Source organism: Curcuma longa, chromosome 21 (assembly GCF_044706935.1).
Source record: "Curcuma longa cultivar G26 ecotype Majalengka, Jawa Barat chromosome 21, ITB_CL_G26_1.1, whole genome shotgun sequence".
Classification (NCBI taxonomy): domain Eukaryota; kingdom Viridiplantae; phylum Streptophyta; class Magnoliopsida; order Zingiberales; family Zingiberaceae; genus Curcuma; species Curcuma longa.
The window spans coordinates 7,280,063-7,305,062 of record NC_133881.1 but is presented as its reverse complement, the minus strand read 5'-3'; the positions used below and the strand labels follow the sequence as shown (position 1 = coordinate 7,305,062).

General features: G+C 38.7%; 3 protein-coding genes across 6 annotated transcripts; 2 read left to right on the top strand and 1 right to left on the bottom strand.

The window, feature by feature from the left end:
• Window positions 1-8,559: 8,559 nt before the first annotated feature.
• On the top strand, window positions 8,560-10,715 carry LOC141815595 (nudix hydrolase 15, mitochondrial-like; the record flags this gene model as incomplete). Of its 3 annotated transcripts, none has more annotated exon segments than XR_012600566.1 (3): window positions 8,560-8,679; window positions 8,771-9,049; window positions 10,693-10,715. XR_012600566.1 is itself a non-coding variant. In XM_074703548.1 (2 exon segments), coding segments are annotated over 2 exon segments (345 nt in total), but the record flags the coding sequence as incomplete, so codon positions are not given.
• A 4,082-nt stretch (window positions 10,716-14,797) lies between these two features.
• LOC141815265 (high mobility group B protein 14) lies at window positions 14,798-20,253 on the top strand. Of its 2 annotated transcripts, XM_074703188.1 has the most exons (6): window positions 14,798-15,040; window positions 18,506-18,563; window positions 18,639-18,683; window positions 19,334-19,414; window positions 19,492-19,536; window positions 20,162-20,253. In XM_074703188.1, exons 1-5 carry the CDS (start codon window positions 14,871-14,873, stop codon window positions 19,531-19,533), a joined length of 396 nt encoding a protein of 131 aa, XP_074559289.1. In that variant the 5' UTR covers window positions 14,798-14,870; the 3' UTR covers window positions 19,534-19,536; window positions 20,162-20,253. The 2 variants fall into 2 exon arrangements, with proteins under 2 accessions (XP_074559289.1, XP_074559288.1); XM_074703187.1 differs by lacking the exon at window positions 20,162-20,253 and having other exon boundaries at window positions 19,492-19,744.
• A 3,579-nt stretch (window positions 20,254-23,832) lies between these two features.
• Window positions 23,833-24,628, bottom strand: LOC141815266 (large ribosomal subunit protein P2w-like). Its single transcript, XM_074703189.1, has 3 exons — window positions 24,487-24,628; window positions 24,175-24,404; window positions 23,833-24,027 (listed from the first exon to the last, which is right to left on the bottom strand). The coding sequence occupies exons 1-3, from the start codon at window positions 24,572-24,574 to the stop codon at window positions 24,001-24,003; spliced, it is 345 nt and encodes a 114-aa protein (XP_074559290.1). The 5' UTR covers window positions 24,575-24,628; the 3' UTR covers window positions 23,833-24,000.
• Window positions 24,629-25,000: the final 372 nt, after the last annotated feature.

Below are 25,000 nucleotides of genomic sequence, written 5' to 3'. Positions count from 1 at the left end.
AATAAACTCAGAAAGATGTGCAAATAAAGCATAAATACATATATACATCCTACGCACATCAAGTGTCGCGCGAGAGAAGATGAACAGTGGCTGCTGCATTCGTGTTCTGTTTTATCCCAGCCGCTGATCAATCAATCTGAGTTGTTCGTTTCTGATCCAATGGAAAGGTTGGGTTTTGAGGTTTAAAAAGACTTAGGGTTTTGTGGAGATTGTTGGATCTAGATCAAGCTTGACTCAGGTCATGTCTTCAATGTGGGCTCGATCAATTTGGGCAAACTTGGCTCGATTCTATTACGGTTGTGCTCGATCTTGGTCCCATTTGAGCCCTGCAATCGATTAAACTCAATTAATGCAAAAATTCACCGTTAAATCATGGAAATTATAATCAAACCTCAAATTATGTAATATAGCACAAATATGATCAAATCGATTCATTATGCAATTTATTTTCATGCAAAAACCCAAAAACGAATCGATTAAAATGCATACAAATCCTAACTCATCACTTATACAGCGTATCCCCGATCAAAGTGCATTGAGCGGCTCGTCGACGAAGGATCCGGGCTTGTTCTGCATCATTTGGTAAGGGGCCTCCTTTGAGGAGAGAAATGATGGGATCTCTCCAATCAGCTTGCTCTAGACACTGAGGTGTCTGGTCTATATGGGCAATGAGCTGCTCTTGCACCAGGAGCTTCTCAATATCTCATGTAGTCAGCGCACTAGCTAATTTAGCTAACTCATCCACTTTCTGGTTATCTGCTCGGGGTACTTTCTGTATAATCACTTGTTGGAATTCAGCCTTCAATATTTCCACTGCCTCCAGATATCGTTTGAGTCGTTCATTGCGTACTTCGAAGGCTCCTTTAACCTGCTGATGCATTAGCTGTGAATCAGAATGGATAACAACTCTAGATGCACCCACATGTCGGGCGGCTTGAAGACCCGCCAGTAATGCTTTATATTCGGCTTCGTTGTTGATGACCCGGAACTGTAATTTTACAGTGAGTTGCAAGGTATCTCCTTGTGGCGAGCATAGCAATACTCCCACTCCACTGCCTTTCTTGTTAGCTGAGTCATCCACGAATACCTTCTAAGTCTCTTCCAACTCGTGGCCTGTTATCTCGGTTAAGAAATCAGCTAAAGCTTAGGTCTTAATAGCGGTTCTGGGGAGATACTGAATATCATATTCACTTAGCTCAGTGGTACACTTGATGAGCCACCCAGAAGCGTCTGGATTGAGCAGGACTCGACCCAACCCGTTATTGATGAGCACTGTAAAGGGGTGTGACAGAAAATATGGGCGTAACCACCGAGCCATCAGAGTAAGTGATAGAGTCAGCTTCACTAAGGAAGTATAGCGAGTTTCTGCATCCTTCAACAAATGACTCACAAAATAGATTGTGTGTTGTATTTGCCTTTCCTGCTTAACTAGGATCGAACCCAACGCCTCCTCAGAAGCGGAGAGATAGACCCATAACGGCTCTTGAGGTGTGGGTTTGTCCAGGATGGGCAATTTGGTAAGATATTGCTTCAGATCAACAAAAATCTTTTCACACTTATCATCCCATGAAAACCGGGTGGCTCGGCGCAATACTTTGAAGAAGGTAGACTTCTAGCAGCTGAATGGGAGATGAAACGAGATAAGGTTGTAATTCGCCCTACCAACCTCTGCACCTCCTTAGTGTTTTTTAGGGAGGCTATGTCCCGCAGAGCAGTTGATGTGCGTAGGGTATACATATGTTTCTTATGCTTTAATCGCACATCTTTCTGTATTTCACGATATTTCCTACGTTCATTGCATCATTTATCTGTGCATTAGGCATGATTTTCTCCTTTTCCTAGTTCGTAGATCTGCTTGTATTTTTATGTATTTGCAGGACAGAAATAGAGCGAAAAGGTTAAACGGAGAAGCGATTGAAGACAAGGCTAGATAGGGCCGTGCCTCCTAGGCACGGCCGTGTCTCACTCCTACAGAGACCGTGCCCCAAAGGGCACGGCCGTACTTCACCAGAGGCAGAACCAGCCCCTGGCCGTGCCCACCAGGCACGGCCGTGTCTTGACAACAGAGGAGCAGTTGCCAGGGGCCATGCCAGACAGGCACGGTCGTGCCTTCGTTTCAACCCACAGCCAGCGCATGGTCGTGCCTCACAGGCACGGCCGTGTCACATTTCTAGAACGTCGTTTGCCTGAGGTCGTGCCCCACAGTCACAGCCGTGCCAAATCTCCAAGCCTCGTCTGCCCCTGGCCGTGCCCACCAGGCACGGCCGTGCCACCTTCCCAGAGCTTCACCGTTCTATGGCCGTGCCCCCTAGGCACGGTCGTGCCTATTCCACAGAAGAGCGGCAGCACACGGCTGTGTCTCCTAGACACGGCCGTGTGACGGGGGTGTGCCTGCCCATATAAATAGTCTTCTTAAGAGCCCTAAAAGAGGAGGAGACTTTGGGAGAGTTCCAAGGAGTGTTTTGAGCCACCGAAGCCACATTCCGGAGCAGGAATCGACGATCCATCCATCCGACTGGAATTACTCCATCACCTCCGTCCCACGTCAACGAGGAGAAAGCAACACGGAGAAGAAGACCTTCATCGATAAGTTTTATTTCCTTTCTAAGATTTAGAATGTATTATTTCAAACCTTCTTCGAGTTGTATTCTCTCCGTTATGGAGTAGTTCCCTAGATTCTAGGATTAGGAGGAATCGAGATGTATGGATGATTGATTTTGTGGATTTGTTATTACCATGTTCAGTGATATATATTTACATGTTGCTTCATGGATTTGTGTCTTGTGATTGATTGATAATATGTCTGTGAATGGTATTGAATCTATGAGGGTAAGAATTTATTGTGGTTTTAAGAACTCTTAGGATCGTATACCGGGGTGCCTTGTGACAGAGGGTTAACCTTTAACTGGAGCTTCCGAGGAAATCTTTAGGCTACAATAAATCATTATGAGGAATATCTAATGGTTATTGATTGTTAGGGAGAGGTCCTTAAATGGATACTCTGTGACAGAGGGTAGGACATTGGTAGTATGCTGGAGTGACCGAGTGACAGCGGGAGAGCCATAACCAGGCTAACTGGTGTCATCTCAAACAGACAATCATAACACTAGAACACTATTGATTTATTCCGAGGATACCTGACGAGGTCTAATTGGATACATTGGTTAGAATCCCTGCAAATGTGCATGTATTGAGGAATGGTAAAGGATCCATAGTCAATCAAACATAATCTCGAGGAATCCGAAGTCCTAGGATCGTTTCCATACATCTGTCACACTCGATTTCTCTTTATTTGAGGTTTTAGGAGCTTGAGCACTCTCTTCCCCACACAAATTCAACTTTAGTAATCTCTCCAATCTTATTGTACTAGTTTAGTGATCAATTCCACGGTCCCTGTGGATTCGATATCTTTATTACTTGACGACATTCCGTATACTTGCGGAAAGCCTATCAGCAGTGACTTTCTCCGGATTAGCTTCAATGCCTCGCTCTGTGACAACATACCCTAGGAAACAGCCACTGTTGACACCGAACAAATATTTATTCGGGTTCAGCTTGAGGCCATATTCCCGTAGAATGTTGGAGGTGTCCTCGATATCGACTGTAAGCTGCTCGGCATGGAGAGATTTGATCAAGATGTCATCGACATAAACTTCTATATTATGCCCCCGCTGCAGCTTAAAGACCCGATCCATGAGGCGCTGGTAAGTGGTGCCAGCATTTTTAAGCCCAAATAGCATGACGATGTAACAAAAGGTGCCGCCAATAGTGACAAAGCTGACTTTCTCCTGATCTTTCCTTGGCAAGGGGGATTTGATGATATCCCTGATAAACGTCCATCATGCATATGAGCTCATGCCTAGAGGTAGAGTCCACCAGTTGGTCTATTCTGGGTAAAGGATAACAGTCTTTGGGACAAGCTTTATTAAGGCCCCGGAAATTAATACAGACTTGCTATTTGCCGCCAGGTTTGGGTACCACACAACATTAGCCAACCAAGACGGGAATTGTACCTCACGTATTTGTCCGGCCTTAAAAGCTTATTGACTTCTTCCCGAATTATTTTATCTTGGTCGGGCGAGAAATGCCTCCATTTTTGCCGGACCGGTCGAGCCCCAGGAAGGAGATTCAAGCGGTGCTCCATGACCGTTGGTGCTACGCCAATTATTTCTGGTTGGCGACCAAGCGAAGATGTCATGGTTCTGAGTCAGGCACTCAACCAATTGCTCTTTCAATGCAGTAGGCAGGTCGGCAGCTATTTGAGTGACCCGATCGGTTGATCAGGCACCACTTGTATCTTGATTTTTTTTGAGTTGGTGGTGTAAGGGATGCATCTTGCACAGAGTTGACCTCGACAGTTGTTTTCTCCGTACTGCGCGGAGGTCAGTTTGAACCATATCAATATAACATTTGCGGGCCATGCTCTGATCACCACTGACTGACCCGACCTGATCATAAACAGGAAACTTTATTTTCTGATGGAAAGTAGAAACAACTGCCTCGAAAGAGCTGAGAGCAGGTCTCCCAAGTATGACGTTATATGTCGAGGGGGCATCTACCACAGTGAAGAGAAGACTACGCGTTCGTCGTAAGGGCTCACTTCCTAAGGACAAGGGTAGTTGTATTTGTCCCAGGGGTCGGACTTCATGTCCTGTGAACCCAAATAAGGAGAGGTGGCCATAGGAAGCAACTTTTCCTGATCAATCTGCATTCTGTCAAAAGCGTCTTTATAAAGAACGTTAACAGAGCTTCCGTGTCCATAAAGACGCGAGCCACATCATAATTGGCTATTGTGGCTCGGATGACTAGGGCATCATCATGAGGAACAACCACCCCTTCCAAATCCTGCGGCCCAAACTGGATGGAAGGGCCAGATTCCTGCTCTCGTCCTGAATTGATATTGTACGTTTCTAGCCGACGCCCATGAGCTTTACGGGCTCGGTTAGAGTCTCCATCGGTTGGCCCACCCGCGATCATGCTGATCTCTCCTCGGTGGGCTCGGTTATCCACATCATCTCGGCGATCGGGATGGACTTCTTGACGGGGCTCTGGCTGCTGCCTATCCTCGTGGTGGTGATCGCCCCCCGGTTGGGCTTGTCTCGCCCCAAAGGGGGTGGTCGGGGCACATCCTGCCTTGGTCGAGGTGCCGGTTCCACCCTTCTAGGGATAGCTCGGCGGTCCTGAGGCGAGATGCTCACCCCTCCAGGCATATCCAGTCGGTCCCCGTTGACCGACCTGAGGTTGATATGCTCTTCCTTGTTGCCGCTCCCGTATGACACGGTTGATCTCCTGAGCAAGCTGCCGGCAGTCTTGTGTATCATGGGCAGATGATTGGTGATATGCACAAAAGTGGGTCGGCCGATCGGGCTGAGCCGGATGTACTCTCTCCACTTGGGACATGGGTACATGTTGACAGCTTGTACAACCCGCTCTTCTCGACGAGCTGGGGCATTAGGGAGCAATCGAGGTGGGGCTTCTCGTCGTTGCTGTTGCTGGGGAGGCTTTCTATCGGCTGGTGGGGCTGCTCCCGAGTCTCCTCGCTGAGCGAGCTGGGTCTCCTCCAAATGAGTATATTTGGTAGCTCGTTCCAGCAACCTCTGATAACTTGTTGGGGGCTTTTTGATCAGGGATCGGAAAAAATCTCCATCCAACAACCCTTGAGTGAAAGCACTGGTCAAGATGTCAGAAGGGGTCGAGGGTACCTCCCATACGACCTGATTGAATCTCTGGATATACTCTCTCAAAGTTTCTTTAGGTTTTTATTTCATTGTAAATAGATTGAGGGGAGTCTTCTGGTACTTTTTACTACTAGCAAATTGGTGCAAGAAAACCTCCTTGAATTCTTTGAAGGAATGGATAGAGGAGGTTGGTAATCGATTGAACCAGCGCTGTGCTGAACCCGCGAGGGTGTTAAGGAAGACCCGGCATTTGATGCCATCTGTGTATTGATGTAGCAAAGAGGCGTTCTCAAATCGGCACAGATGGTCTTCTGGGTCAGTTGACCCAGTGTATTCCCCCACTTGTGGTGGTCGGAAATGGCGAGGTAATTCTTGCTCCAGTATTTCTCCCGAGTGAAAGGGGTTTCTGGTACCTCCCCGGATAGTGTGCTGGAGCTTTTCCTTTGCGCTCATCGCGCAATTCTTCTTCAGTTCGGGATCCATGAGAATCTGCCTCAGTAGGTCCTCCATCTCTGATTAGTGGAGCCCCTAGGCAATGGAATCCCTCATCCACTGGCGATGGCCTTTGGCCCCCGGGAGGGGCATTGGTTGCATATGCCATCGAGGGTGGGGCTGCGCATTTCACGGCGTCGCTTGCATAATCTCTCGAATAAGCTGTTGAAGGCCCGCACGCGATATTGTGATAAGCTCCTTCTGGATTTTCTTCCAACGGGCTCTGGTTGTCGGTGGTGCGTCTGGTGTTAACCATCTTGCTGTCTAGCTCAGTTTTCCCACAGACGGCGCCAATTTGTTCCGACTAGATCCCGATGACGGTCAAGACACCAGTCAATATTATGTCACCTCAACCGTTCCCGCCTTCCTACGAGCTGAGATCTGCAAATAAGGATTGAATAGAGGGTTAGGTGGGTGCCGGGGATTCCCGGCAGGCCACTCCGACGCTCAAGTCAGTAGAATACTCGATCAAAGAAGAAGGAATGAATAGTAGAAGTTGCAGGAGTCCAGGGAGAGTTTTCATACCTGAAGGGGAGTTTTTATACTCACATAGGAGGGAGTCGTGTATCTCACTTGAGGTGAGCTAATGTCGGACATTAAACAGACCAACTCTGTAAATTACTGACAGATGTGCGCATAGGATGGCATCTAGGGGACCGGACTGCCACCTCGTAACCACCTTCTGTTTTAGCCATGCGGATTATTCTTACCTTTTTGCTGTGAGGAGAAGCAGGCGAGGATCTAGGGCACCAAGCCTGACAACCTAGTAACCGTCCTTGCCCTCCTGATCCTGATCGCACGTGTTGTTGTCGTCTAGCATCGTAGATAGTTAGAGGGGGATCATGTCTGCAGGTAGAGAAATCCGAGCTAACTTAGGGGTCGGCTGGGTAGCCGAACCCTGAAGGGGTGAGGCGGCTGAGTTAATGGAGTGGCCTGTTATGGTTGAGCGAACCAGCAGAGCAGAGGCTGATCCCTTAAGAAGCAAAACTGCTAAGCCAAAAGAAGAGCTAAGCCCTGAGGAACTAGGATTTCCGAGCCAATATAATCCTGAGCCCTTGAGCAGCAGGGATGCTGAGCCGGTATAAAACTGAGCCCTTGAACAATGGGATTGTTGAACGGCAGAGGGAGCTGAGCCCTTGGGGGACATCTGACCGAAGCAATATGAGGCTGAGCCCTCGAGCATCAGGACTGCTGAATCGGAAAGGGAGCTGAGCCCTTGAACAGCAGGATTGTTGAGCGGCAGAGGGAACTGAGCCCTAGGGGACAGGGTGGTCTGATCTGACCGAACCCTAGCGAACCGAAATCTGAAGACCAAGTCAAGTTAATAAGGGTGGGATTGATCAAATGCCTTGGTTAACAAGGACTAGGCCTTTGACCTTATTTTTTCACGTCATATCTATTTTTGACCTAATCGGGACTTTCACCGCCAGATAGGACCAGTGGGTGTTCGTTGTATCAAATTTCATCCTCATATTACACATTTCATGAATGTGAGCATTGTCTCTTTATTAACCAATATCAATAAAGTAATTAATATAATTAATTAATTCATTGAATATTTGTCTGAAAGTAAATTTACTGTTCAATCCTCACTTTTTTCATCAGAGCTTGGGACTGGTATCGATGGATTTTAATTAATATAAATAATGTGGTCATTTAATAAAAATAAAAAATCATTAAAGTTTAACAATGTGGACCATTTAATACAAAATAATTCATAATAAAGTTAATATGGGTTATTTAATAGGAAAACTAAATTAAATTATTTCCAACAGAAAGAACAGTTTCTAATGTGAAAGTAATCTCTTTACAAATTTACACTAGTTATATCACGATGGGAGAAGCTTTATATGGGTTGGTCATATTTGTTAGTAATTATTTCCATTGATCCTTAGCATTAACATTCTTTTCATATTATGTTCAGTAGATTTAAATATTGTATTATCTAAATGCTGCAATGTTGAGACTAAATGAACAAACGAAAACATTGAACCTTGCCTTCTAAACTTCTCATTAATTGATAGCAAAAAATCCAATAGGTATATCGCTATTCTCATTGTTTGGTGGTGTTTTAATCATATTAGAATGACTATAACCATAGGTGAATTAAACCAAATCTCTTAAAGAAACTCTCCCACAGATTTGACATCCAACATCTCATGTTTACACTTGAAAGTACTACATTCCTTGTAGAACGTTACATCTCATGTTTACACTTGAAAGTACCAGAATATTTATATAACGTTAAGGTTCCATTTAGCTTCTATGTTCTATCATGTTTGTCAATGAGTAGATGTCAGTATGATGCCAAGAATCATGGAGGCTTTGATACAGATAATATGCTCGCTTACACAAGGTCAGCTAATTTATTACCTAAATGATTTTGCAGCATCTTCTCAGAGTAGTCCCTGTGATCGGTATACTTTCTGATAAACAGGCGTTCAAGTCAAAACCTAATGCTTCGGAAGTGGAAACAGTTTTTGATGCACCCTTAGAAATGTTCCTCAAGGTTCATGTTATATCTATAGTCACTATACTAAATTGTTTATCTATTTTTTTCTCTCATGAATTTTCCAATACTAGATATCTTTATTGAACAGGATGAAAACCGGAGATCTGAAGAACGAGAGTGGATGGGGGAGAAATTTCTTATCCATTATTTCAATTTTGAAACAGAGAACAAACAGTTTGTTATATGGGGTTTAACTGCAGGCATCTTGATTCATGCTGCATCAGTTGTCTACGATAGGACACCTTCTTTTCCTGAGCAAAGGCCTAGGTATCGTCTCCCGCGCTGCATCAAGGGGAACTGCACAATGCCATGAAATTCATATTATTTCTACAGAGAGTTCATATGTGCTTCTGGTTGCTCCTGTAAGGTAATAAAGAGCTTTGACAAGATAAGTCACCTCTCTAGCATCAGAAGTATTGCCTCTTTAATCTTGAAAATAATGCTGATTTTTAAATGTGGATAGTTTGATAATTTAGGAAAGAGCAAAGGCATCAGAAACCTTATACCACCAGAAAAAGCATCAGAAACCTTATAACAGCTATATTAACAATGATGTAGACTATGCTTCTTGTTTATCTATGAATTTGCATAGTCTACATTCGATCAAAAATTATATGAATTTGTATAACAATTCACCTTATCCAACTCATTCTATCAAAATGTCTTATTGACCTAGGAAATACTTGTAGACTATGCTTCTTGTTTGTCTATCCCATAAAACTTGTCTAATTAAATCAATAATAGTCATTGTGAGGCCATTATGTGGCGGGATTGATTTAGCATTCATAATCCTTATGAGGCCATAAGAGGCGGTATGTTGTGGTCCCTCACTTCATAATTCTGACTTCCTAAATTGTTTATACTTGTGCCTTCAAAGCAACATGAAAGAAGTAAACAGTGGATCAAAACATCTAATGAAGAGCAACCCTTTATGCCAAGAATGGCAACATAGAAAATGTTATAGTACTTATTTGCACGATCAAGTTGTAAATTATAAAAAGTAGTGGATTTATTTGAAAATTTTCAACTAATAATCTCATTGGCTATCTCTAGGGGTGACTGGTTTGGTCTCACGAAAGTTTCCCATCGGCCATCAGGGTAAATCGGGAAGTGCACGTAACGGTCAGCCCAGACGTCCAGCATCTTTTGATTGCGCTCTCCATTTGGAGGAAAATTTCTGCAAATACGTCGTAGTTGGGGATCGAACCATAGGTGTCTGGGTGACAATCTGGATGTCCTACCACAGCACCATTGCCTCGGGGAGAAAACTATGGTGGGTAAATTTTTTATAATGACCGGCCCCACCGTCAAAACGATTCCATATCAGAAAACCTTTTAAGGGATTTTTTGGAGGTATAGTACTACTATGTTGATAAGAGCATACTGCCTCAACAGCATCTCAGCCAACAAATACATGTTGCTAAGACTTGAATCACATAGTACCTCAGTCAAGAAATACATGTTGTTAAGAGGATTCGAACTCGAAACCTCTTAGCGATGTTAGCCTAACCACCAACTCATTGTTGTTGTAGAACAGTTGAAAGATAATTTATACGGTCTCGGAAAGTTAGCGACTCTCACAGAGATAAAAAGAAATTGAAAATTATATTAATTTTAAAACTTATCCAGATTCTAATTGTTTTTTATAATTTGATAATATGATTTATTTTTTTATAATATAGAATATTTTTTTAAATAAAATTTGATTAACTCTGGTGAAAAGAAATAAAATAATTTTTAAAAATTGTAAAAAAAATTAATGATTAGGATAATTTTGAAGAGAATTAAATTTTAACTGCCTTATTCTATTCAACTTAAGAAAATTTGACTTTGGTAAAGAGTTTGTGAAATAGAAATCCCTTTTTAGTTAAATTAGATAGTTGTTAATTTATTTCTCAATTATGGTCTTTTTTTTATTTCAATATGTTTCTTTATTTGCATTAATTGTGTTGCCGTCATTCGTCGATAGTTACACAACAGATGCCACCTTCATCCTCTTCCCTCTCACAGATTGCATTGTTATCGTCGCCACCTCTCTCTTTATTTCATCTCTGTCTTGCTCGCTTAACCTTGCGAAAGTCTTTCCGTTGGTGAGCAGTACTGTATGATGTTAGCATGATGTTGTTATGTTTGTAAGCAACCACACCAATTCTAGAGTCGACAAGTAGAAGCTTCCCTCTTCCCACTTTGAGGAGATTTGTTTTTGTTGCAAGTTTTTGTAGCAACCCTTTTTATTGCAAGTTTTTGTTCTTCCCATGGGCGGAGCCACATTACAAACTACTCGGCCTAATGGCATCGAGAAAGTAAAAAAAACTTAGATTTATAGACGGGAGAAAAAAAAATTTAAAAGAAAGAAGAAGATAGCTTGGAGTGTCGCGTTGATGTAGCTCATAATCCGAGATCAATCCGGTTAGATCACTCGAGCTGCCTCCGCCAATGATTCTTCCCAGCATTGAACTTAACTTATGAGATAATCAAACATATCTTTGTTCCTTATGTATAGGTCTTGCTGTATGGTGCTGCCTGACATCGATAAACTCCTTTCACAATTTGATTACTCTCCAAGCGAAAATTGATTGGTCAGAAAATCCTCACATAAATCCTTATGTCTCCTAAGTGTTATGCTCTAGTTGCAACTATTTCGTACCCTTCCATTGTTGCAATTTTGATAGATATTGAAGTGGAGAACAATATAAAAATAGAGAAAACTAAGATATAATGAATTATCTGATCTTGAACATATTTGTGGCATAACCATAACAATCTTATATAGACATCATAGGTTTAGAATGATATTAATTATTACAAAATTAATAACTTAGCATATACATTAAATTTTTAACATGCGTGTATGTGCATTAATTCTCAAAATTAACTTTTAACATTTTCTCTTAATTTTGAGTCTTAAAAGTGATTTTGAGAAGATATTTACTACTTGATCTCCAGTCTTACAGAAAGCTAATTTAATTTCTCCTTTGCTCATTAAAAGTACTCTTTATTAAAGTGATGTCCTAACTCAATGTGTTTTGACTGTAAAAATTAGGATTCTTGATCATTGCAATAGTAGATATATTGTCACATAAAAGTATGGTTGACACAAATTGTTCTTACTTCATATCCTTGAGAATTCTCCTTAGCCAAACAGCTTCACATGCTGATATATATTTAGCCTCAACAAAAGACATAGCCATAGTGTTTTGCTTCTTTGATGACCAAGAAATAGACTTTGTTCCTATAGAGAAAATATAGCTCGATGTACTCTTGCGATCATCTATTGAACTTACCCAATCACTATTAGAAAAACTATGCAATTATTATCTTCCTCAGCTTCAAATATTATTCCATAATTCTTAGTTCCTTAGACATATCTAAGAATACGTTTAGCTGCAGCAAAATAAAATTTGCTAGGCTCGCTCATAAATCTTGAGACAATACCAACGACAAACATATTTATGAGATAAATGAATGATCTAATGAGGTTTCTGTAAATAGTTTCATCAACCTTCTTAGCTCCATTATTTTTTGAAAGCTTGTCATTGACTACCATAGGAGTAAGCCATGTTGAATTTCTTCATTAAATCAATAACATAATTTTGTTGAGAGATAAAGATTCTCTCATTCTCTTGCTTCACTTGGATCCCAAGAAAATATTTCATAAGTCTTAGATGTGTCATCTCAAATTGGCTCATCATGATTTTTTTAAAATCTTCAATCATTATTAGATTATTGCCCATATATATCAAATCATCAACATAAAAAAATTTATTGTACATTTTGTTTTCACATACAAAGATGACTCACTTGGACTTCTTTGAAATCTATTTTTCTGAAAATAATTATCAATTTTGCTATTCCATACTCGTGGAACTTACTTTAACCAATAAAGAGCTTTTTGAAGTTGATACACCATATTTTCTTAACCTTTAATTGCATATCCTTATGGCTGATGAACATATACTTCTTCTTCGATTTCTCCATTCAAAAATACAGATTTAACATCTAGTTGATATATCAACAATTTGAGTTGAGCAGCAAGAACCATCAATGTCCAAATGGTTTCCATGTGAACAACCGGTGTAAATGTCACGCCAAAGTCATTTCCAAGTTGTTGAACATAACCCTTGGCAACAAGACGAGCTTTATGCTTTTGAATAGAGTCATCTTCATTGTGCTTAGTTTTGAAGACCAACCGATAATGTCTTTGGATGGTAGCTTTTCAACGAGTTGTCAAGTGTTATTTTTTTTCAATCATCTTTATTTCTTCGTTCATAGCTTGTACCCAAACTTCCTCTCCAGTGGCATTCTCATAATTTTGGTGCTCTCACATAGCAAAAGCAACATCACATTCTTCATAGATTTCTTGTAATGAATGAGTCTTTTTTGCTGGTGGGTCAGTTGTTGGTGCAAGGAGTACTAGTCTGTCCTCAAAGTTTTGATGTTTGATAATACATCTAGGTCTGATCTGTTTGACCAAGGATTGATCTAAATATGATCTAATATTTAGATGTGAGTGAAGTTTAGTCAGATCAAGATTGACCAGAAGACTAGTGAGAAATCCTAATTGGTTAGATCGGATAAATTGAAACTTCTTAGTTAGAGGTTAAACAGGAAAAATCCTAGTTGGAGGCTAGACAAAGAAACCTCTATGAGATTGGTGGGTTCCTTTCTTTGTACGGACGAGACATTGCAAGTTTTTTTTTTTGTTCCCGCTCAATTTTAGGAAGATGAAAAATTAAATAATAAGTGATCAATGAATAAATTTTAAATTTGTCTTTTTCCTAATCTTTAAATAAAAAAGATTATCTTCAACTCTGTACAATTTATTCTTGATAAAAATTAAAAATATATATTTATTTTATTATCATTAAAAAACACTTTAACTTTTTAAAAAAAATTAAAAGAGCACCTCATATTTTAATTTGAAAATGCCCTTTTTTTGGATTAATGTTGTTATAGTTGTTTGGATTAAATTATTTTAATATGAATTAAAATTACTTGACATAATTAAAATTGGTCAAATATTATTGGAACAGTTTGGAATAAATTACTACAATTAAAATAATTTAAATTAAAATTATTTTAATATGAAGCCGTTTTAATAAAATTATTATAATTTTTTTAAAATAAAATAATTTTTTATGATAATAAAACTAAAAGGCGTCTTTTTTTTCTCTCTCTCTTTTCTTTTTGCAACTCTTTTTTATTATAATTTTTTTTTCTCTCTCAATTAGTTACAACTGTGCGCTACAACTATCACGTTTATCATTGTTAAATGAAGAGAAGTCCCCGGGGCAATAATGCAACCGTAGGACATCTGGATTGTAACTTTTTTTACAGCTACGGCGTATTAGGAATTTTCCTCTAAATGGAGAACGCAATCAAAGGATGCTGGGCATCTTGATTGACCGCCGTATGCGCTTCCCGATTTATCCTGGTGGTCGGTGGAAAACTTTCGTGGGACCGATGACCACCCCCATTGATGTGGCTACTGGGATTATCATTTTGTTTTATTGTTAAATGAAGAGAAATTTATTTGAGAGAATGCAACCAGAGGTCGACGGACGAAGGGGGTGAACAAAGAGAAGGGTGGAAAAGGAGAAGGGACAATTGGATTTGCATCGCCGTGTTGAATCAACATTATGCGATATTAGAGGGTTTAAACTATTTTGGTATTGGTGTTAATTACTATAAAAAATTTATCTAAATAATTTTTTAATCTTCTAAAATATAACTAAGTTGATTACAATGGAGCAGAAGCAAGGATTCGAATCTTGATGATAATATCTTTTTCTGTCATGATTAATTATAATTTTTCAGTGTACTTCATAAGATAGTTGTGGGCTATGTGGGACCGCCCTTCCATTTTTCATCATAATTAATTAATAATTTTTTATCAGTTGATAGATAATAAATTTTACCTTTTGTAAAAAAAAAAAGGTTAAGCGACATTAGGATGAAAACAACAAATTCATTGGTTTTAAAATATATCCAAAATAAATGTTGCTGGTAAAAAAAGCAATTTATTCGTCTCAATTTAAGTGCGCTATCTTTTTGATATTTCATCCAACATAGCTCTTTGACGGCTCCAGTCGAACAGGTTGTGAGCACTACAAATCTTGGTCCGATTCAAGTCCGCAGATAATGAACAATTGGAGTAGCGACAGACTGAGTCACGCGATCGATTGGGGATGAAGACGAGGGCGAAGAAAGTGAAGACCACCGCCGACGCTGAGACGGCCATGAAATCCAAGAGGCAACCCTCCAAGAAGTCGAAGCCAAAGCCGAAACCCTCCTCCTCCGCAAAGCATCAACACCGCCACAAGCCGAAGAAGCCCCCCACAGCATTCTTCTTCTTTCTGTACGCCTCGTTCAACTCCATCCCCCTTTGTTTTTTACCGCCGCCGCCTATCGAATCTCGGCCATTGGGGTTTCTTCGTGTTTTTGATGTTGGGGCATGTGTTTCTTGCATAGTTTGATTGTTGCAGTTGGATCGTTGTCTGCAACACCGTGTTAGAATAGTAATTTTTTTTGCGTCTGTATTAGCACTTCAGCAAAAGAAAAAGAAAATGAGGGTCATCTCATTATCCCTGGTCGAAAAATCTAACTCATAGGTTCCTTGATCGAGTTGGTGAAGTTCTTTTTTCATTTTAGGTTCCTTCTTGTCTTGAGCTAGAGTTGTTGAGTGCATCTTGGGGCTTAATTCTTTTGTTCTTTGTGTCGAGGAGATCGGCTGCGTCTAAAGGTTTCGGATTGTTCTCGCCGATTATATTTTGTGTTTGTTATGTTTGTCTATCATAATAGGCGCGGGGCTTTTATTTTTGTCCTTTGTTTTACTTTTTTTTTATAAAGAAAAAACTTGATACTTTGGAATTATTTGAGTCAAATTAGCACTTGTACCTATGTTGTTGAATGTGGAGCCACACTTTTTAGCCGGGTTACAACTTAAAAATTAGGCTTAGATACCATGGCTGTATCATTTCTATTTTATTGTTCAATGTATACATCTTTGTAGGATATGACCTATATATCTAGTTATGGTCCTGGATAGTAAGGACGTTTTCTGGTTTTATATTGTTATAATAATACAAGTTCAAGAATCTGATTATCTGCCATATTATCATGACCTAGATATGCTGCTACAATGGTTGCTAGTCTGGTGTTGTTAAAATACAGTTTTATTTGGTTACAATATATGAGTTCTTAAACTTCCAGGTGTCATCGACTAAGGTAATGTAGTTGTTGAAATTACCCTTTTTCTACTCTTTGGCTTATTTTTGCTTTGTAATGATTGGATGTGAGGTCAGGCAATGTGTAGTCAGAAAAAGAGCTATGGCATCTTGACGCTTTGTATCTTGTAAACTTTGTAATAGGTATAAAATTAATTGACACTGTTACTTCCTAGCATAAAATATGGGTTGTTTATTGTTTATAGCATCAGTTACAAGGTTATTTCAAAAATCTACTCCAATTCGCAATTGTGCACTAGAACTTTTACTTTTGTTTGAATTTGAGTGTTCATTTTTCCAGTTCAGATGTAATGATTTGTTTGCCATGTTAGTTAGAATACCATGGTCATTAATCCTTTGCATGCCACTGAAAAATAGTTCTTTATTTCTTACAGTCTTGTTTGAGAGAATAAGGCTAACAGCCTTTGACTAAAGCAACATCAAATAGATCTTGATGAAATTTGATCTTCAATTTACCAAAGTTGCTCATTAATGTTGAAGTTTAGTTTGTATCCAACTCTCCTAATTCTCATGGGAATTGTTGTATTTCAGTTTCTTCACAGCACTGAATAGCCCTTGCCCTCCCTACCCCTACCCTACTTAGTCAACCATCATGTAGAATTTGTTCCAGCAGCAGTCATGGTATGGACATTTGGTCTTGGCAATGAGCATTGTTCCACATTGAGATGTAGGTTAAACAACTTTTTCTCGCTTCTTTGCATCAAATAGAGCAAAGAAACTAGAGGTTGAGTTCGGACTTAAGTTATAGCATTACTGGTGTAGTAGTCCAATTTAATTTTTAGGATGAGTTTGGAGCATAGAGAAAAGTGCTCTTCATGCTTACATAATTAAAAAAATCAATTATGATTAATTTTATAATGCAGACAAGAAATTGAATGTATAAGTGGATATGTTAATTTTTTGTGTTTGTTTATTGTTTTGGTACTAAGTTCCTTTTAGACTTGCTAAAATCTTATGTTGTTAGTTCATAGTCTATATATTTTATCTTGTGTAAATTACAGTAACCACCTCTTCAAGATTTCAATATTGTGCCTTATACTCCTGAAAGTTTCAGAATTGCATTTAGTATGCCTGAATACATTTGTAAGCTGATAGCTTGTACCACTTTATCATTATTTTATGATTTTTTTTACCCGCTTCAGCTTAATTTAGTTGAGACCCTCTAATCCATTTGAACCAATCCTCACTCAGTTGTGGAAGGAGGTGATACTTTTCAACTTATTTGATGCAATAACATACTTGGAGTTGAGTTGAATAGCGTCCTCCATATCAAGCCCCTTCGCCTCCAACAACCCGCATCTCCTTCTAGCTCGCTTGACCTCAACAACTCATGGAGCCCCCTCTGTTATTCACATCATTTTTTGTCGACAAAAAAAAATGATAAATCCCAGTTAGCCTCATTGATTATCCCTGGGGGTGACCGGCCCAGCTCCACAGAAGTCATTTTTTGTCGACCAAGAACAAAGCACTAGGCTGGTGCACCTCTTCACTATCACAACTCCTTAACTTGCAATGCACTCCATCATTGTGCCATCCTAGAGGTCGTCATATGGAACCGGAAGTGAGTGCTCAGACTCAAATCAGTAGTCAAGGAGGACATCAACCATGTTCATTGGTGCATTGTGGCCATTGACATAGTTGTAGTATGGAGGATCACATGGTGTTTGGAGCTGGTGTTGACCTTGAAAGTAGTGTCTGACAGAGGGTTTGGTGGCATGTTGATGTGGATGTCCTTGGAGGTGACGCCTATGGAGGCCGGAGGCCAGTGGGTATATGATGCCAAGGAATCACCTGGTGCAATTTCTCTTTAAGATGCTAGGTGAAAATGTAATTTGTTCATGGTTGATCATTCCTCAAATTGATCAAAGGATTTCAACCACGTCAAGATGATTTGGATGAAAATATTATAAAAATACCTGGTATTAGTTATCCTAATTGTATCACTCAGGCGTCATGTGTAATTTTGAAACTCTTAGAGTATTGAGCATAATATAAGAACTTTTCCAGAGTATCAGGCATAATATGAGAACTTTTCTGGAGTAGTTTTGTGTGGTTTACCTTCTGTTGAACATAATGGATAAACTTGAAAAAACTAATGGTTATTTTGCAATGCAATATGAACTAAATGTGTAGCTAGGACCAGGCTTCGGTAAGAGAACGACTTCAAGCTTGCTTAGCTTGGTTGACTTGCCCAATTATCACTTCTAGCTAACACCTCACATATGCAACTTGGTGCCTCATAATTTGTGCACTTTGTACATGCTGCCAAAATTATATTCTGCTTATAGGGAAAGGACTCCTTATGAATAGATATGGTTCAACTACCCCTGATTCCATGTACCAAAGTCCATGGAGATTCCACAAGTGGAAGAAAATTGAAGAAGCTGTGATCTTGCTATAAGTTAGATCATATTTTGGTATTTGGGTTTGGTGCAAGATAGTTTCATATTGGATAGAGGCTTTGCTCCTTGATATTCTTCCTATCCAGCTCTTTCTATGTTTTTCCTTGAAGAGATTTTTGAAAGAAAAAAGTGTATTTATTTTATGCAAGTATTGAGGTGCCCTTTTTTTTGAAGGGAAGATTTTCGGAAGACCTACCAGCAAGAAAACCCAACTGTCAAAGCAATGCGGGATGTATGTATGACTTTTAGATCTTTTTTTTTTTTTTTGGTTAGACCTAATATATTTAGCATGATGCCTTTTCCACAGATTGGCAAGGCCTGTGGGGAGAAATGGAAAACAATGTCATTTGAGGTTGGATCTTGCATCTTTTTATGCACCAATGCATATGATTGAGTTAGTTTTGTTTGGTAGAAGAAAATGCTATAATACGTATAGGCACTGACTAAGTCTTTGTTTCATGATGAAATATTCATAATATATACAGCATAATTATCCTCTATTTAAGCAATTTTATGAGATGATCAATGCCTACCTTGACCTTGTAACAGGATATGTTCCTTGACCTTATTACAGGATATGTTTCAGAAATATGGAAGCTAAATCTTTCTCTACCCTTGTGGCCCTATATCTGATAAGTATAAATTTATCAAGTTTGCATAGAAATTTGGCATAGCATGTTTTCTATATCCAATTTTGTGGGAACTACATAGATTCAGTCACCGATGCTTGTCAAGTAGGCACAGCACCCTCCCAAGACACTGGGGAAGGGAATGCTAGTGCAAATTCACCATTGTATAGTTAGAAGATACTATATGGAAGTAATTTCTGCTAATATTAGCATATGGATTTCTGTGGTTTCATTCTTCAATAAAAAGCATGACAATATGTGAAATCAAAGAATATTGAAATCAAAGTTTGTTTTGTTTTTGGTTGGAGAAATGAAGCAACTATGTCAAAGCCACAGTGTACTTCATTAACAGCAGTTGTGCCTTGTTTCTTAGGAAAAGGTTGCTTACTATGACATAGCTACCGAAAAGAGAGCTGAATTTGAAAAGGCCATGGCTGCATATATCAAGAGAGAGGTTCGTCATCATTTATCTCCAGTCTCTTAGAAAATTGCATGGACTTAATAACCCTTCTTTTTTGTTAAAATTTGCAGGAAAGTGGAGAGTTCTCTGATGAATCTGATGACTTTGAGTGATTGGTAAGGATGTTTATTTAATATGTATCCGCTGCTTGTAAATTACATCTGTTCATTTAGGATCAGAGATTACCTATATCTTCTTTCATTAGGGCATGTCCAAGACTATCTCAAGATTGAATTTAATGCAACATCATTATATGTATGCATTATATGGAACACAGAACTTGTTATTTCTAAACTTTAAACAAAGTCATACATTGACTCTAAACGGAATACTGAAATAGTCAAAATAATTCAACTATTTGGACCTTGCGATTAGCTTCTGTTGTGGGGTCTGGCTCAGCCCGTTTGCATTCAAGCCAAACTGTATATCAGGCTGGCCTAACCACAACAGTCTAATCCGTTTAACACCTCTACCTCCAGCTCTCTGGGCTTGATAGCCTGACGTCCTGCCATCTACCGCTGTTTCTGTTTAAATTATGTGTTCCGGTTGAAAATAAACATTAAGGATCATTCCTGTTGGTTCCAACAAGGCCGTCCTGTCATGGACTGTCATTCGATAGTATTGTGTCATTAGAAGTTGATCCTATATAGTTGAAATAAAATGGCATACTTTATCATTAGTTTAAAATGATGGTGTTAGAGTGCCCGATAAACTAAATATGAACCGTTGTTTTTCTTGCAGTGCAAGTTCATGATCCAAAAATGCTCAAAACTTAAGTTTACAATATCTTTGGTACCAAAGTTGACGTCGACGGGATATATCAATTGATATTGATATTGATATATCAATTGATATTGATATTGAGTGGGATAGTAATTATTTTATATGTTGTAGTAATTTTGATGGTTCGATTATGAATGTCAAAATTAATCTCTTAAAATTTATTGATTTAAAAAAATAAATAAGAAATAGAGAAATAAATAATATTATCGAAAATAATATTAAATTAAATCTTGCAAGGCCAAGTATGACTTCTTCAGCTTCTGTTGGAAGAGCTTGGGATCCATCCACTCCGGTTCGAACTTTTTGGAGGGAGAAGATGAGCTTAATTCTTGTGGAGGTCGTAGGTTGTGACTGTTGCTGTGGGCTCATTGAGGATTCGCAGTACATTGAAGTCGGCAATGACTTCGGCGTCCTTGGTGGCCTACCGCTGTGAGTCGTTGAAGTAGGCAGGGACCGCGACCGGCGTTCTTCACGGTGGTTCTGAGATAGGCTTTGACGATCTCCTTCATCTTGGTGAGCACCATGGAGGAGATCCCCTCGGCAGAGAACTACTACTCCTCGCCTTTGTACTGGATGACGATCATGGGCTTGCCTCCGAGGCCAGCAATCTCTTTGAGATGCTGATTGTCTGTTTGAGTCAACGAGGACAATATCTTAGCCTTTTCCTTCTGTAAACTCACCACCTTCTCCGTCTCCCTTCTCAATTGTTGGTCCAGCTTTTGTATGTCAACCACAATTAGTTTAACATTGTATTGGAGATCGCGCATGGACACATCATTCTCTTTCATCTGTATCCATGTTTAAATTCTCCAAATTTGTCAAAACCTTAACTTGTGGTTCATTTCATCATCAACTCGAGGCTTGTCAAGATCTTCTAAAGAAGCATCAGTCTTCCATAGCTCTTCAAGTTTGTTAATTTGATGATCACTTATTTGTCGTGCTCTAAGTTGTTCCAGTTCACTTTCAAATTTCAATTCTTCAATGCCATCATCCTCTTTTTCTAAAACATTTTCATCAAATTTGGTATCATCCATTTCATCATCATCATCATAAATTAGATCATCAAATATTTCGATTTTATCATCGTCTCTTGTGATTGAACGATCGAGAAGTAGGACTAGTTGTACTTAATATTGTCGAGATTTACATTTTCATGATTGTCTCTACCGTCGCAAGAGGAAGGAGAGATAGATATGCAAAGGCACTGCGGAGTCGACGCTCTCTTGAATTTGTAGGTAGCAGGATGGTGATCTCGTATCCCTTGAAACTAAACTTGCGCTTGAACATCTTTACTTTATTGAAAATTGACGATTTTTTAAGAGTAGAACCAAACTTAAGATATACAACTTTTAAAATCTCACGTCGCCAGCGTTCAATTAATTTTGTGATTTTTCTTTATGGATCAAGAATCTCATCTTAGATGCTACGATCACATTATAAAACTTCCTCAACTAGAATCTACTTGTCACAACCATGATCATGACCACAACGACCATCAATGGTAGTTAGAGCTTTGATACCAATTGACGTCTTCCATTTTAAAATGACACCTGTATCAAAACACAAACTTCAATTCATACCTCAAAATCATCCCTAATTGATATTGAGTAGGTTTAATGGTGGCTACATCAACATGCAGATAACTCTTTCTTACATCTCACTGTGTCTTGCAATGCTCTCTCTGACTCATTACCTATTTATATCATATAATTAACTTATTAAATTTCACCATTGATCTAAACTAGTTCAGTCGAAGCTAAAAGTAGTGAATTCATCTTATCTTACAAAACTTCTTTATTGACTGACACATAACTTTTACATTTGATCATGGAAAATATTATTTTTATTTTGGGAAAAAACGAATTTAAGACAATAGTTCAAAGTTCAAACAATCAAAGTCTCATTGGCCAAGTAATTCAACTCAAACATTGAAATCCAAATGCTAGAGATTAAGAACTAGAGTGCTCGGGTGAAACTTTGACTATTCCAACATCTAATAGCAATTTAGATTATCAATCGTAGTTCAAATTTTGGCCATCATTGAATCAAATTCAATGCAATTTTATTGTGATCTATCTAATTTTATAATTTAAAAAGAAGAGCATTTCAATCCATCGTCTTGGATATTTTATGATATTTTGTCTATAAATGAGACCAATAAGAATGTCCTAAGTTGGCTGAACAAGTTTAATAACTTGACGAACGGTACAAACAAGTCAAGTAAATTGAACAACTTAATCAGTCAGATGAGTTTGACTGGCTAAATGAGTTAGAAAAATTGACCTAAACAAGTGAGCCAAATGGTTCCAATATTAAAACAACCATTTCACTAAAACAAATAAATAGACAAGTTTCATTCTCTCTTTTGAACATTTCTTTCTATGCTTAAACTATTTCGTTCAATTGCCCTGAATCAAACATAAAGATGAGGTTTAACTCTTAATCATTAGCAGCAAGGTATATCTATCTTGTTAACCACTTTTGAATTAATATTTTCATATAAGACATAATAAACATTATCATTCACCATGAAAAATTAACAAAAGATACGTTGAACAATTATATAATAAACTCATTATGTTTAACCGATTCATTATATATATATATACTAAGTACTTTGGATCAACAAATAATATTAATACTTTTTATTATGAATACAAAATCATGTCACAACGATCATGGAAATTTCCATTTTTTTAATAATAGTAAGGTAAAAGATACTAAGACGTAAAAAGTACATAATGAATACTTATTCTAAAACACGAAGTTTTAATCTTTGCCACAACTTTTATTGACAATGCACTTATCGTAAAGCATTTTTATGTATTTTGAATCATCAAAAACATATAGATTTGTTTTCTCAATAAGATGCCTCTAACATTGACAAAGTCCTACTGCTCTTCAATACCTTGATAGAAATTGCATCGTTTGCTGAAATTGAAATCAGACTTAGATGCACCCTGATCAACTTCTTCAATACCATGAATCAAAGCTAGAAAGAACCCTCTTTAAGAATCAGAGTGGTCCAATATGAAAAATAACGAATGAAAACCTTGCTGAGATAAGAGGCCCTTCAGGTCCTAGGCATGTTAATTCATACAGCCACCTAGTCCAAGTGCCACATACTACTTAGTTTGATAATTAGGCTATAAACCAAGTACTCAATAGTGAGGATACTATTGAAGAGCCATCCAATCCTAAGTTTCAACATACAAGGTGGTCAACCAAATCAAATATTAGCTACCAGACCAAGAGACTAACCTAGGTTTATACCATACCACACTAGTTGGTCTGCCAACTCTTGTAGTGACAAATTATCTCTACCAATTGAAGAAACCAAACATAAGTTTGCTCCCCCGCTCTGCATCACCTTGACCTACTATCTTACTCAATTTCATCTTCTTTGCTTTCAGCTTTTATAATTTAAAATAATTTTATCCTATAAGGTTAACAAGGCCAACATTTTGATATTAACAATGCCCTCAAATGATGAATCTTACTGATAAACTAAGGGGTTACTTCATTATAAACGTCCTCGTTGGGAAAGCAACCAGATCATTCATGCACCCTTAATCGCAAAAGCATGCAAACATCTCCAAAATGATAGCATAAGAACACAACAAAAAAAATTGAATTCAAACGACCATTTCAATATAGAAGAAACTCTACAGCAGTTGATTCAAAGAGAATAGAAATGAAAGCAAAACACCTTGTGACTCTAGTTCGTCTAGCTTCAAAATCAAAATAATAAAACGATCTTAAGTTAACTGACAGGCACCAAGGCACAACCTCCTTGCTTAATCGAACAAGCTGAAGCCCATATCCTGCAATGAAAAAGAGGACAGCATCCAAGACAGTAATAAGTTAACGATCTAAAAAATGTGTTTTTACGATCATCTAAATTAGTCGGAACAAGAAAAAAACAAAAAAATTACGATGGTGATGGAAATTAACAAGAAGGAGAAACTCACGTCGTCAGATTCCTCTTTTTCTTCGACCTTCTCTTCTTTCTTAGGCTCCTCTGCAGCAGGAGCAGCTCCTGCACCTCCTCCAGGGGCAGCAACCGCCACAGCAGACACCGCGCCACCGGTGGGAACAGAGGCGAACTTCTCCCGCCCAGCAGCGATCAGTTCCGTGATGTCCTTGCCCTTGACTTCCGCAAGGAATTGGGTGATCCTCTTGACATCTGATTCCGCTCCGACTGTAAACCAGAAACATGGATTAAGATTAACAAAACCAAATCAAGTAAGAGAGCGCGCGAAGCAAACCGAATAACATCGGACCTGATTCAAGGATGGATACGATATCATCGGAAGAGGGACTGGAGTTGCCGCCGAGGACAGCGAGGAGATAAGCCGCCACCACCTTCATTTCTGCTTTCAACTATACAGCCGACGCCGCCGCTACTGTCGTGAGGTCTCAAGAGTTAGGGTAAGGAGAATGAGAGCAAGGGATGGGATTATATAGCATAGGCCTATTGGGTCGCATGGAAAACCCTAGGGTTGATTCCGTTGATCCTGCGGAATATTTTCGATTAAAGTGTACCTGGCTCGATATGATGTCATGTGATCGCATCAAATGCGTTGATTTTGTTGCTAATTTATAAGACACGACTTGACTTAATATTTATTTAGGTCTGTTGATTTTGCGAACTGTTTCATATAAAATATAATATGTTTGTGTAAAATATTAAAAAAAAAGATTATTTCTCATTTCTATTCTGTCATCCAAATGATATTTTTTAAAAAAATATCAAAATAATACTCTTAAATATTTTTTATCAAAAAAATATTATTA